The following is a 14162-nucleotide window of genomic DNA, read 5'->3' as shown; positions in this document are numbered from 1 at the left end:
TTTCCTGCCAAGACTTTCGAATTTAAATATGAAATTTTCCCTCTTTAGAAACAAACTCCTTAGACTTCTCTTGATGCGAGTTATTCACCTGTGGAGAAGATCTGCCACTTTCACTCATTTGAACATTGAGCTCCAACGTATTCAATTTCCTGTCATTTCTTTCGTTCAACATACACAAAGAAGAACCCAAATCTGTCGTAAACTCCGGATTTTGGTTCAGACAAGCCATGCTGCTTGAAAACTTACTTCGAATACTTAAGCCTTCACATGGATTTGGTTCGTTTCTGTAACCTTTTTCCTGAAGTAACTTGAGAAAACCTGCAGAAAAGTGACTTGAATCTCCGAAAACCTGAAGCTTATCCACCTCTTGACTTCTGCCGACCTGCTTATGCAAACCACTTAACCCTCCTGGAAAACTACTATGGTTCTCCAAGCTGCCAACTCCAAGCTGTGGTGAAGGAGTTGCAGATAAAAGCCCCCTCTTGTGAGAAGAGTTAGATTTTAACAGTGTCTGCATAGATTGATGATCAACAGGCTGAGCAGTTACTCGGTTAAGTTCAGTAGCTGGTGATTCAACTCCATGTTTCTGGGAGACACGGAAGGGCCGATGATGGGTCAGTTCTGAGGCGTTGATTGTAGCAGTTCCTGTTATCTTATTACCTTCATCCTGATCGGTTCTTTTCCTCTTAAACTCTCCAGGTTCATTGTTTTCCGTTGGCACGGACCTTTTAGTGCAAGTTCCTTCTGATATTGTTAACAGCCTTTTTCCCTTGACAAGATTGTTAACGTTGTTCTCAATTTGATCGCTATCCCCGACCTGTTCGCTTTCTTGTTCGGGCAACGTAATGTCATTGACAATTTCAAGTACTTTGCTCTTCCCTTCTGGCTTAGCTCCTTGGGATGCAGCTTCTTGATCAGCATTACCCTTTACTTCTCCCTTTCGACATCTAATATTTTCGTTTGTACTCTTTCTGTATACATGCTGCCACACATTCTTGAGATTCTTGGCAGAAATTGGCTTCTTCAGAAAGAAACATGCCCCCTTTGACATGGCTTCCTCCACTACATTCTTGTTCAACTCCGAAGACATCACTGAATGTAAATGTTGAATCAAAATCATGTTCATAGAAGAAGAAAATTAATAATACTTGAGCAGACAGTTTTAAAAGGTCTTACATATGATCGGAAAATCCTTGATAAGCTGTACACTCTCAATGAACTTGAAGATGTCCATTTCTGGGATGTTAGTATCAACCATGACAAGATCAAATTGATCTTTGCGTTGTCCCAGAATGGACAGTGCAACTGTAGCTAGTTCAGTAGTTGTAGCTGTAAGAAAACCAAGAATCAGAAACATTGTCTAACGATCATCTCTAACTATCATTATAGAGTCTTGAACTATTCTTCTAACTATACGAAAATGCTAACTGATTGTAACTACCACTCGTTTATAACAACACGAAAGAAATTCTAAATAAAAAAGATCCTAAGGGATTACAGAGAGTGGTATGAAGTACTTTCTCAATATCTTCAGTGCATCACTTCAGAAATGTATAAACTAGTAAAGAAAATGAAGAACAAAGGTTATGTATTTATCATTTATGTACCTGAATAGGAGTAATCTTCCAACTTCGATGCTACGTCTAACAAAGATGCTGTATCATTATCAACCAGCAGCACACGAAGCCCGCGAAAACGAGTAGGAACAGCAGTAGCTTTCTCTTGACTCATCTCTCCGCAGAGAAATTTCAATACTCATGAAACAGAGATTCAAGAGAGAGCAAGAAAATGAAAGAGAGATTGCTGTATTATAAAGTGGAAAACAACTTTAAAGAGTATCTTTCTGTATGTTCATAAATCAGCCCCAATGCACTCTATGAAAGCACAAAAATCTGGTGAACTTTGTGAGGATAAAACTAAATTAATATGCATGATTTCTCAAATGTAGCAGTTCATTAATGTGGAGATTGAGATTGTGGCTTTGGCCAAATGCAGATTGAAGCCCATTTCCTGTTATTCTGGATAATTATCCTGATGCTTTTATTGATTTTGGATACTGGTGTTTGATGAGAATCCACTGCTTAAAATCTCCCTTCCCAGCTACTTCAATACTGCACCCACTTATATCATTCCCATCCAATGCTAAATACTGTGGATTATGTTCGGTAATAATTGGTACATATATTCTACTGACGTGATATGATTAAGATTATTTGATGTTTTCACATCGAGTATATCATTAAGAGTTTTCCATCAAAAAAGCTCCCTTTTCAATTATCCTAAACTTAAATGCTATACTATTTAAGGGGTGCTTCTAATTACTTCTGCTTTTGTAGTAGCAATAAATTGTAAGTAAAACCGTACTAACAGTTGAATTGTTAAAAAATAAAAGTTAAAAGTGAAAACAAATTGGAATTGGAATGTTCTGAAAACAGCTTAATATTTATAATTTTACTAGTAAGTTTTAGAAGTCGTCGATAAAAAAAGTGCTTAGAGCTTTTGACTTGTTAATTTAAGCAGTTAAAAAATAAAAATACTTTTTCAATTTATATTTCCCTATTAACTTTTGCAACTACTGTGGAAACTTGGGCCGGCCCGTACTCAACCCCCGGTATTGTGCTCTTGCCCATGTGCAAGAACAAAATAAGAAGGCCACCCAACATAGGGCTCAGACTCTTTTGGGCCAGTTCTCGGACCCAGTGAATTTCATCAAAGTCTAAGAGGGTCAATAACTCGAATTTATTTGATGTACAATTTAAAAAGAGTTATCCACTATATAATTATTCTAGTGAGATTTGCAATTCCCTAAAGGAATTATTAACTTATTTCATTTATCATCGCAAATTAATAGATGAATAATACTTTTGAATTTACAGTACAATGAATAATAATAAATATTTTATAGCACATCCTATCGATGTACAATTATAAATGAATTTTATAGTATAGTACGAGGTGAAACAGTTTATGTGTGAATATAACAAATTTATACCGATAAAAAACCCTAACGGCGAGGAAGATGAAACTTCTGTGTGAAGGTGAGTGAGAAGTAAAGTAGCATAACAACCATGACATAACAAGAAGGATTTGTATTTTTACCTAACAAATTATGTGTTTGAATTTAGAGTTAGTTAAAAGTTGTGTTAAAGAAGCAAAGTGGATTGGGAAAATAATCATGGGTTTTATCTGCTTTCAAATGCCTTGTGTCTATATAATTTGCACATAACAGCTTGCAAGAGAAGCAAGAAACAGGCAATCAAAATGGCTCTTTGCTAACTGCAACCTGTACAATATGTCTTAATGTTCTTCCCAACTAACTGCAGTTTGTGGAGTAAGATTGATGGAAAAGTGTTTGATTTGCACACTCAATTTGCTGCTCTAACAAACTCTCACAAAATGAATAGCCCACTTCAACATCTTCATTTTTCTTTTTATTTTTCAAATTCTTGGTTCATGAAAATATTGTGGATATTGAATTAAATGGTAGCATCATATAGATTAGGGATTCCAGGATTTGTTGTTTGGAGGGTTATTGAGAAATTGGTTTTGCTTTGATTGTCACATAAAAATGAGGGTATTAGCAGTTATCTATACATTCGGTGTGCGCAAAACACTAAGTGCAGTATATTGAACTCGGAGAAGTCATAGTTCTCAATTGTTGTAGGTTATGTACGAGATTTATATATGATATGGAAATTGTCCAAATTGATTGTAAACGAAGAGTTTGAACGGCTTATAAGCATCAAGGTATTCTCTTCCTACCAAGGCCCTTTTTTAAAACAAAATTGTGAGGCTCTTACGAAGCCACAACGAACATTATTGCGCAATGAAACACTGATTGAATTGCAAACCACACTATTTGACGCCATTTTGGGAACGAGGCCATGCGACCATTTCAAGCCTCTCATGTGGAGGCTGATGAAGTAGGCAAGCGTCTCATACTAATTGCAAACGAGGAGTTTAACCGGCTTATAAGCCTCAATATGCTCCTTTCTCTAGCGAGGCACATAAGTAGCCACAGCGAACAATACATTGCGCAATAAGACACTAATTGAGTCGAAAGTCACACCAACCTAAAAAAATTCTCGAATTAGGTTATCACACTTGTTAATTATGTAATTAATGATTCTTCTTAAACTATATATATATGTATATATACTAAGTATGTGATGTAGTCACTATATATGTGATATTATGAGAGCAAGAGGATAAGATATATATGATGCAAGAATATGCAAGTGTAGAGAAGTGGAAATTAGTATAAATGCATGTGAAATGGGGCAGGTTGATGGATGACTATGAGAATCAATCTAACAAAACCCAATTAGACAGATAAACAAGATGCAATCAATCTTATGGTTAATAAATCAACTATTTTGCTGTCTGGCTTGATAATGATGTTTAATCTTTTTATATTAATCTCAACTTCAACTTATGATTAGTCAGTTGATTCAAGTCTTCAACCTCCATTAATACAAACCCAACCTGCCCTACAAATACAATCATCACCTCATCATAATTACTCACTAAATTACATATTATCTCATGTATATTATTTTTAATGCTAAATTAATTACAATAATTTTTCATATGATATTTGGCATAATTACAAATATTTCTTATCTCCCTAATATTTGATGAAATTATGTAAAGTCTTTGGATGGAGGTCTGGAACTAAAGCTTCCCGTATTTATAGTCTTTGTAGAAGTGCAGTATTTGCATAGAATTTTAGGTCTAAAAGTGTGATTAGAAGATAATTTAGAGTGAAATAACGTAATGTTGAGTTAGTTATTGTTTAGAGGTTGTGTTCCCGCCTAAGTAATTTTTCAAAGCCCAATTGAAATGACAAAAATGCCATCCATCGTCCAACAACTGAACCGGATCAATGGCCATGAAGCTCGTATTCCCGGATTGCCCCTCCCTAAAGCACCACACTGCGATATAAATACACCTCTCCTCTTCTTCCTCGTCACCGCTTAATATCCTGTTTCTCTCTCTAAGAAAAAAGATAATCTCTCTCTCTCTGGAGAAAATCAGAGCGGAAGGTATTATCAAGATGTTTGAAGCTTAATAATAATCAGGCAAGTTCACCTAAATTACAGCTCATTGAATTCAGTTACGGAATTTCCTTCTCTTTGTATACAAGTCTGATTGGTGACGAAAGTGTGAGATAATCGAAGGTTAGTTCTTGTTCAATTAATTGAGAAATGTGCAAGAAGAATTTTTAATCATTCTTTGTTTCTGTGATATTCCATCCAAATGAGTTAAAAATTTGTTCCTTCGTTATTCTATAAATTATCAGGGAAAATGACCTGATTTAGTATTCTTTTAGAGACAGTTTGTGTGGTGATTGGTAAATGATAATTTATATTTTCAGTAGTTACATTCTACCTAGACAAGTTTGAATGTGGGAAGAATTAATGAAATTCTCATCTTTTCTTTTTTCCCCCTCTGTGTGTGTGTGTGTTTTCCCCCAATGGCAGAACTTTTATGCACATAAGATAAAAGAAATGCAGAGAGAATTCTCAATCTCAGGCCGTGAGAAGCCCACTGTCTCTGCAGCGTCGCCGCCTTATACAGGGGGCTATGATTTTGCCGCGTCGCTCTACCCCTCAATTTTCCCGCCAATGCATTCGCCTCTTCTCGATTACTTGAACGATGGTGTATCGCCTTCAAGGGAAAGTGACGATGTGTCGACCTCATGCTTGCCTCAAATCCAACAGCAGCATCTGCACCAGGACTTGATGGACCGTCACCAAAGGGTGCTCTCCAACCTCCGTGACGTGGCGAATCAGGCGCAGGCCCTCCGCCATGAGAACGTTAATCTCAAAATGGCCAACCTTGACTTAAACAATCGTTTGAATATGTTGCTCAATGCGGCGCCATGCCATGGTGTGGATCTTGTTCCGGGTTTCAATTCTGTGGTGGACGGATTACGGAACATGGGTTTCGGGACTGAGGAAGAAGGTACGAGTGAGAATGAGGCGGTGGTGAAGAGCCCGACTAGTGTGATGGATCCGGGTCGGGGTGACAGTGGAGAACTGGACCGGGTTCATTTGCCCAAGAGTATTTCGATTCGTTCTAGTGGGTATCTGAAGGCAGTGCGAGCTGGCGGGAGCAGCAGAAAAGGAGGAGATTGTGGAAAAGCATCAAACCAAACCAGAATTGACAATGGGACGGTAAATTGAGTTTCATATGATCTCGTGTTAAGTCTTTTCTTGATTCTGCTCTCCGCCATCTAGCTTTGAGAATGGATTATGTAAGCTTCTGTTTTTTAATGATAATATGCAGCAACAAACATGGAGTTATGAGTAAGTTTTTGTTTAAGAAGGAATTATAGTGTGTGAAAAGTGATCAAGTTTTTTGGAAAAGGATATAGTTCGGTCCTTGTATAAATTCTTTTTTATCAATTCTTAGAATATTACTATCCCCTTGATGGTCATATACGTATAATGGGATTTCCAGACCTTTTTCCTCCTTGTAGTCATAAATTTAATCGAGTTTGTGAACCTTTTTCTCCTCTTGCTCTTTTTGCTCTAGTAAACTCAATTTTATTAGCATCGTTTTATTGTGAAATCACTGAAATTGTTGCAGATTTTCTTTTTATTTAATCATGTAAAACTAGAATGTCTTCTCATAAGCCCCTGAATATAACAGGTTAACATCTATAATTAGAAATGCTGGCCTCAATTAATGTTTGTATGAGCCTATTTACTTATTGTTGTCTGTTTATGCAGCAAAGGGTTTATGTGAACGGAGGGAAGAAGGAGCAAATAGAACTTGAGGTGTACAATCAAGGTATGTTCAAGACAGAGCTGTGCAACAAATGGCAACAAACTGGCACTTGTCCTTACGGAGATAACTGCCAATTTGCTCATGGCATCGAAGAGCTCCGTCCAGTTCTCCGCCACCCTCGTTACAAGACTGAGATCTGCCGCATGGTCCTAAATGGCGTTCCCTGCCCTTATGGCCACCGCTGCCACTTCCGCCATACTTTGACCGACCAAGAACAGCTCACTAGGGCAATGAACTCCAACGCTCTTCAGCCACTGGACTATCGGTAAAGCCCATTCATGTGATGGAAAATGGAACTGGATGTGCATGAAGAGCTGCTTATGATATTTGGAGAGAGAAACCAAAATTCCCACTAGACTCAGGAAAAAAAGTAAATACAACTAAGTAGAAGTTGATTCTGTAAGTAAATAAGCATACAAGTCATAACACGATAAAGGGTGTGTTGTTTGATGGAGGAGGTGGCTTCATTACTTGGAAGTTAGGAAGTTTTAGAGTGAACAGATTATGTTTGCTTGCATCATTTTGTCGCTTCCTTTACCTTAAAACCCTCATTATACGCAAGTAATAATGCTTTCTAGTTCTGGAAACTTGTATGGTTAATTGGCTATGTAGAGAACAACTACTTTTTGCAATGATGTAGTTTTGCATTCTGGCTAAGCAACTTCTTGGTGTAACTGACATTTATGGGTGACCTACATACATACATAAATACATACCCCATCATGCCGTATTCTCCACTAGGAATGAACCAAACTGAAGAAACAAAGAAAAGGAATTATTGGGGCAGTTGAATTTTGCATAGATTGCTCCAATGATTTTGCAATTGAATTTAGTTTTATAGGTTGGGTGATTTACAAGTGGGGGAGGGCATAAATCATGACTATTCTCAAATCTCAAGTAAGAAATGTGTGCCCTATCCCTCATCACATGGGCCTCAATTTCTATCCAACTCACAGTTACCTATGCATGTCTCCATAGGCCTAGAGGGGTCCAAATGCAAAGGCCTCAATTCTTAGCTCTTCACATATTTCAGTTGCACGATTTACAACCCAATCCAATTCTGGATATGTGTGGGGATGGATGCTTTTGAAGCCGTAGTTACAACAGTTTTCTTTCTTTGACCTATTACCAAAAAATTCGCAACTTCCAAAACAGCTCCCGGCGAGGATCGAACTCGCGACCTTTCGCTTACGAAGCGAACGCACTACCACTATGCTACGGAAGCTGGTTGCCTTTCTAAGGGTTAAATAAAGTTATAAACAATGACCAATATTATAAAATTGGGATGGAGGAAACAAAGAAGAATTGTCTTGAAATGGTAAATGAAAAATCAATAACTTGTCTGATTGCAAAATGTGTGGTTATTGAGATGGATGAAAGATTTGAGTATGAACAAGATGACAGCTACTCAAGTGTGGATGTGGAGTTGCAGTGTGTGTGAGAGGGTGAGAGATTGAGACGGTTAATGCGGGGAGTGAGTGGCTGAAAATAGGAATTTTGGAATTGGAGCGGCGCCTCACCCTGCCCCTCTTCTCGAGGCCCGCGCGCCGCTCTCTGTCCACTCACCACCCGACACTCATTGGACACACTCACACTCACTTCCAACCATCTCTGTTCTTCTCATCTCTACCTCTTTCGATTACCTCTCATCCTAACATTTTCTTCAATTTTAATTATCATCATTTTTGTCTTTCTTAAACAAAATTGTGATTGTGTGAGACTATTTCGTCTATCACAACCAATTTAGGGAAACAAATGCATATTAGTGAAAGAGATAAAAAAAAAACAACAAGAAATTGAAGGGATATATATGAAAATTTAATGGCTGAGTTATGGAATTGATTTCAGCTTTTAGAATATATATATATATTCCCCACCATCAACTCATTTAACAACCCATTATTTATTTGGGTGCCAATTCATTTTCCGAATTAAATTCTACTGTAATTCTTTTTGACATATTCTATTCGAGAAAGGAAAATACAAGTAATCCTCTTATAATATTATAAATGAGAAAATTATATTTTTATAAATAAAATAACAATTTACTTTCTTGAATTTAATAACAGTTTTAGATAAAATATACATGCACATTATGTGCATAAACTTTTTTTTAGATAAAATACAATTATAAACTAATGATATGACAAGTATAATATATTTAGTTATTAATTAGTGTATAGTTAAGAAAAAATAATTAATTATATAATAACTATATCATATTTGTTTGTGATTAATTTAATTCAATTAAATTTGATTTGAATAAGAATAAGAATTTTGAACAAAAGAGAAGCAAAAGTTGGTGTTTCCAAACTCAAGTGCAAGTACCACCAACCACTTCTCCAAATATTTCATCACCATTTTCATTTCCAAATGCCTTTTTCCTTCAATTTCCATATTATTTATATACAAACAAAAGTTATGCGCAAAGAGAGAGAGAGAGAGAGAGTGGGAATAGTAAGGCAATAAAAGTGAAAAGTTGGGATGATTGAAGACTTTTATGTCTTGAGTTGAGAGGAATTGGATTGGAAAATTAACTCACAAAGGCGGAAGCAGCCACAGCCACAGCCACAGCCACGTCCTCTTCTCCTCTCTATCCCAATATATCATTAATTAGTATATAGTCTGAAAACTCCAATGCCTCCCATCGGCATTCGAGCTACTGCACATTTCCTCATTCCCCACAAACATGCCCTTAACCCTACTTCCACATCACTTTCAAGAACATCTCTCTCTCTCTCTCTATATATATATATATGTTGCCTCTTGCTTTTATATACAACAAACACTTGACAATGCTACTGGGCATCATATTTCTGGTATTTCCCTCCTTTCATTCCTCACCCTTTTAGCTTACAATTAAGGATATGATGATTAGTGGTGGAGGAGGAGGGTAGAAATGTAAATGTGGAAGGAGCAGCAAGCAGCTCAACAAATTGATGAAATTACAGAATGACAGCTTTGCAATTTGGGTGTCCCGTCAGAAATGGGAGATTGCATCGCGGGGAATTGAGGGTACCGGTCCGAATTATCTTCTAATTACTCTTTCTATTTCCTTTTGTCTTTTCCGCATTTCAAAAAAAAAAAAAAAAAAAGATGGGATGTAAGAGATGCATACAAGGGGTTGATGGTGGTTGTGGAATATTTATTAGTATTTAGTAATGGTAGGTGGTAGTGGGCATGCATGCATCTCTTACATCTCTTGTGTACTATTTTGCTCTCCATCTCTTCAATTTTCTATATATATAAAATATGTCAAAAAGTGTAAGAGCTTTGCCTTTTCACTTCTTCTAATATCATCATCATCATTTCACACACACCCCACCCTGGGCTGCAGGCCTTGGATTGGGCTTCCACATCAGATTTTCTGGATGGGCCCAAACCCCTTTTCTTAATACCACTACAAAATATTGTGCTACATATACATGCAACTGTTTATATTAAATGAATTTGTATTTATTCAAATATAGTTTAAATTAAAAGTAGAGGAAGGAATTCTCTGTAAACAAATCCAACGAATTAATTTAAAAATCCTAAAGTCAATTAAAATGAGGAAAAAAAGAGTCGAATCTAAAACCACCAAACAAGACAGTTTATTAGTGGATGCTATGGATTTGGAATGTGAAAGAGGGCGTCCCAAGTCCCAACCACATCCTTCTATTTTCATAAGCTCAATCTTGCAAGTGCCAAATTCAACCCTGAAAACACCTTCTTCAATACTTCACATCATCCTTTTCCAATACACATTAACCGTTTTCTCCCCAATCTTAGATGAATTCCTTTTTATATTTACCTTTTCTTCTTTTAACTTCATACTCGACTCCAGAAAATATAATCGTAAAAAAAAGTAAATAATGTAGGCAAGTATTTATATTGATTGTAGACAATGAGTTTAAATGGCTTATAAGCCTCAAAGCCTTCTCTCTCTAACGGGATGTTTTTAAAAGACAAAATCATGAGACTCTTATAAAATCAGACCAAACAATACCTTGAGCAATAAAGTATCGATTAAGTCACAAATTGCATCAATATATAAACTTACGTATTGGCAAGCAAAAACTGGAAAAACGTAGTGTTGAAGAAGCCTAATGTCCCTGAATTAAGAGAAAGAGATAGAGGAAAAATATACAAATAAATGTATGTTGTAATTTATCTCTACCCCAATTATCTTATCAACTTTGTCCTTGTTAGGAGCTATTTGCCTTTTTACTTGTCCCATTTATTTCTAGCTTCTTCGCCTCCTTTTTTCTCCTCATATCAATCAATTCTTTCACATGCAAATTGTGTGCTACAACTGAAGTTGTCAAGTGATGCCCTTCAAGCTATCAACACACTCCCACCTCAGAAATTCATACTCAAACCCTTCACATGCCTACAAACTTTCAATCACATTCCATTTCCCCAACAATTTTCTACCATTTTTCAAATTTCGTTTTAAGAAAAATTTAAGTTACACCCCTGATCTATAAATTATTTATACAAATTTTTCTTGTTTTTTTTTTTTTGTATAATTACAGAAATCATCTGTAATATCTAAAAAACAGCAGTAGTTTGTGTAATAATTTTGATATTTTGGAACATGTAGGTTCAATTTTTCGAAAAATAGAAATGATCTATATATATAATATTAATATTTCTGATGAGTGTATATATAATAATTTCAAAAAATAAAAATAGTCTAGTGTAAACATATATATAAATGAATTCTACACTATCTCCTACTATACCAAAAAATAAAAGAATATATTTCCAAATTATAATACACATGACAAACCTAAATCGGTCGTAACACGCAAGTGTTAGTGGATAACTGCCTACAAGCAAGACCACTAATTCATGCTTCCCCATCACTTATTTCTCTTTGCACCCAAATTATATTAATTGTTTTTTTTTTTGGATGTATTATGAATATGAATGAAATAACATGAATTAGGGTTTTCTTTTTGGTTTTGAGTAGGTATTTATTGGAAAATGAAAATAAAAATAAAGATTTATACAAGTAGGGGAAAAAGAGGCTGTCGCGAAACTCTTCACAAAAAACAGGAGAAACAACTCCCAATAAAGAAGAAGTCAAAGGTCAAAACTGCCACAAAACCTTCGACATAAAAGAAAGATGAAAAGAGGGTAAAAAAGAAATAAGAAAAAGGGAAAGCCGCTTCCTTCCTCATATGATACTGAAGCTCATCATCACCACGCGCCATGGAGATGCGTCGTCAATGGAAGTGGAACCAGGTCAGGAGATCCCCGGCCACGCGCCTCTGCGTGTACTCAACGCGCTCCTCCGCCACCAGCGGCGCCCTGCAGAGTGGGCAGCTGAAGTTGAGGTGGTCCAGCCAGCCGTCGAAGCAATCCTTGTGGAAAACGTGGCGGCACGCTAGCTTCCGCACGCGGTCCCCATCTCCCATCCGGTTCAGGCACACCACGCAATCGGAGGCGACGCCGTCGTTGGATTGATTCTGGTAGGAACAGACCCGATTCAGATTCAATTGCTCGCAGAGGAGGATGAGTCCCGTCAGACCAGACCCCAACACAGAGTGGTGGTGGAGATGATGATCCGAGTCGAAGCGGGGGGAGAAGAGGCCGAGTGCGTGCAAGATAGTAAATACAAGGTTATGGAGATAACGTACGCTCTTCCCAATTAGCACCGCCATTAGAACGACGATCGATTCAGACGATACATCGGACAGCTGGTTCTGCAAACCCATTTTTTCTGCTGTGTTCACTCTTCAACAACTTTAAGATTGCACACAATAGAGTGGTTGTGTGCGTGTATGGCAGCAGTATATGCTACTGGTGGGGGCGGGGGTTGTGGGGGAAGAAAGAATGAAATGGAAGAGTGTGATGTATTTAAGGGGAGGGGGCCTAAAGAGTTGGAGATTTGAACTGGGGATGAGATGACGGCCCATGTGTGAATTGTGATGCCGCCGCCCCCCAAAACCCCAAACTTCCCCTTATTATTTATGTTGTTTTCTTAGCCATCTTATTCTAACCTTTTTCTATTCATCAACTCACAATTAAATAAATTAAAATTTATTTGCTGAATTTCAATGTCATTTTCCAATTATTTTTCTTTTTTTTTATATGGTTATGTTTGTATCAATTGTGAGTTTGCATCTCAATTTTGATTGCTGAATTCATTATATTGTTCAATACATTTGAATTCAAAAATTGGTGCAATACATAGAATATTTGAATTAATAAATACGATCAAACAATCCAAAAAAATAAAAAAAACTATTAAAAGACATAGAAATGCATTCGCAAGACTCGAATCGACAACATTTTGGTTTATTACATGTATTGCAAAATTGAATTTTGAAAATTGTGGGATGAGTCCCTTATGAGTTGTGTATTTAGTGAACTACTCCAGTTTGCAAATTGGGTTATAATGGGATGCATGATGATGACGTTGTAATTAAAATGCTCATAGCTTCCCTATATTGTAAGTAAACTTAATTGATTTTGGCTCTATGATATGTGAAAGAACAAGAAGCATATATGTAGCTAGATTGCTTGCTTTCATCACCCTTTTTCCCACACTACTTTCTAACTAACTTCAGTCTTAGAATATACGTACACACATACATACTAAGTGTATAAAATATTTTTTTAAATATGCGTATCCAATGATGTGAATATAAATCAGACAAAAAAAAAAATGTAGACTATATAAAATTTCAAACTAAAATTTTAATTTATTGTGCATATCGTATTCAGAATAGTTGTTCCCATGTTTTGCATTCAAACACCTGTATAAATTATAATAATTCATCTTTTGATTCAAAACAATGCTCAACGATGAGGAAAAATACGTAAATTTATATACTAATTTGATCATATCTTTCTTCTGAATTCATTATTTTTCTAAAAATATGATCAATAATTAGTCGACTCCAATATAAATATGCAACCAAGATAATTTATTAATTTTTTCATTGAGCAGTAATTAATGATTTGTTTATCATATATATGTACATATTTAAACACTTAAATTATAATTATATATATACAACAAATTCAGCAGATATTTTGAAGGCAGTACAGTTTCCAACTTGCGAAATAAAAAATAACACAATAGCTTAGTTCTAAAGTTTTTACTATTCTTGGAAATAATATATATATACATATGTATATATATCAGCACAAATGTGAATGCATCAAAACCTTTTTGGACCCCCTGATATAAATGTTTCAGAAATATCATCCATCCACATTTCTTGTCCTCTCTTTTTCTAACACGACCATGTTTTACGTACTTTAATTTTTTTATATATAAAAAATAATAATTCCCGGACGATAGACAAAATATATATGTGAAAGTATGAAGCGAAACATATACAAATTAATGTATCAATAAATTTATAGTG

General features: G+C 36.0%; 2 protein-coding genes and 1 non-coding gene across 4 annotated transcripts; 1 reads left to right on the top strand and 2 right to left on the bottom strand.

The window, feature by feature from the left end:
- Positions 1–22: 22 nt before the first annotated feature.
- LOC105162066 (uncharacterized) lies at positions 23–12752 on the bottom strand. Its single transcript, XM_088883186.1, has 4 exons — positions 12048–12752; positions 1608–1719; positions 1177–1329; positions 23–1092 (listed from the first exon to the last, which is right to left on the bottom strand). The coding sequence occupies exons 1-4, from the start codon at positions 12498–12500 to the stop codon at positions 23–25; spliced, it is 1788 nt and encodes a 595-aa protein (XP_088739312.1). The 5' UTR covers positions 12501–12752.
- On the top strand, positions 4972–7451 carry LOC105160477 (zinc finger CCCH domain-containing protein 15). Of its 2 annotated transcripts, none has more exons than XM_011077876.3 (3): positions 4972–5081; positions 5484–6179; positions 6738–7450. In XM_011077876.3, the coding sequence occupies exons 2-3, from the start codon at positions 5511–5513 to the stop codon at positions 7062–7064; spliced, it is 996 nt and encodes a 331-aa protein (XP_011076178.1). In that variant the 5' UTR covers positions 4972–5081; positions 5484–5510; the 3' UTR covers positions 7065–7450. The 2 variants fall into 2 exon arrangements, with proteins under 2 accessions (XP_011076178.1, XP_011076187.1); XM_011077885.3 differs by having other exon boundaries at positions 4985–5180; positions 6738–7451.
- Positions 7949–8020, bottom strand: TRNAT-CGU (transfer RNA threonine (anticodon CGU)). Its single transcript has one exon. It is a non-coding gene; the product is annotated as a tRNA-Thr (tRNA).
- Positions 12753–14162: the final 1410 nt, after the last annotated feature.

The sequence above is a fragment of the Sesamum indicum genome, linkage group LG1, assembly GCF_026168435.1.
Source record: "Sesamum indicum cultivar Baizhima isolate 11 linkage group LG1, ASM2616843v1, whole genome shotgun sequence".
NCBI classification, from domain to species: domain Eukaryota; kingdom Viridiplantae; phylum Streptophyta; class Magnoliopsida; order Lamiales; family Pedaliaceae; genus Sesamum; species Sesamum indicum.
Note: the sequence above shows the minus strand (reverse complement) of the source record. Positions and strands in the feature narration are given on the sequence as shown.

Bases quoted from the DNA above. Each gene is read 5' to 3' on its own strand.
- LOC105162066 (XM_088883186.1), bottom strand. From the start codon at position 12,500: ATGGGTTTGCAGAACCAGCTGTCCGATGTATCGTCTGAATCGATCGTC. The intron at 1,720-12,047 runs GTGGCCGGGGAT...ATGAGTCAAGAG, and splicing joins TTGAGTACACGCAGAGGCGC to AAAGCTACTGCTGTTCCTAC. The intron at 1,330-1,607 runs GTACATAAATGA...GTTTTCTTACAG, and splicing joins GGAAGATTACTCCTATTCAG to CTACAACTACTGAACTAGCT.
- LOC105160477 (XM_011077885.3), top strand. From the start codon at position 5,511: ATGCAGAGAGAATTCTCAATCTCAGGCCGTGAGAAGCCCACTGTCTCT. The intron at 6,180-6,737 runs GTAAATTGAGTT...CTGTTTATGCAG, and splicing joins CCAGAATTGACAATGGGACG to CAAAGGGTTTATGTGAACGG.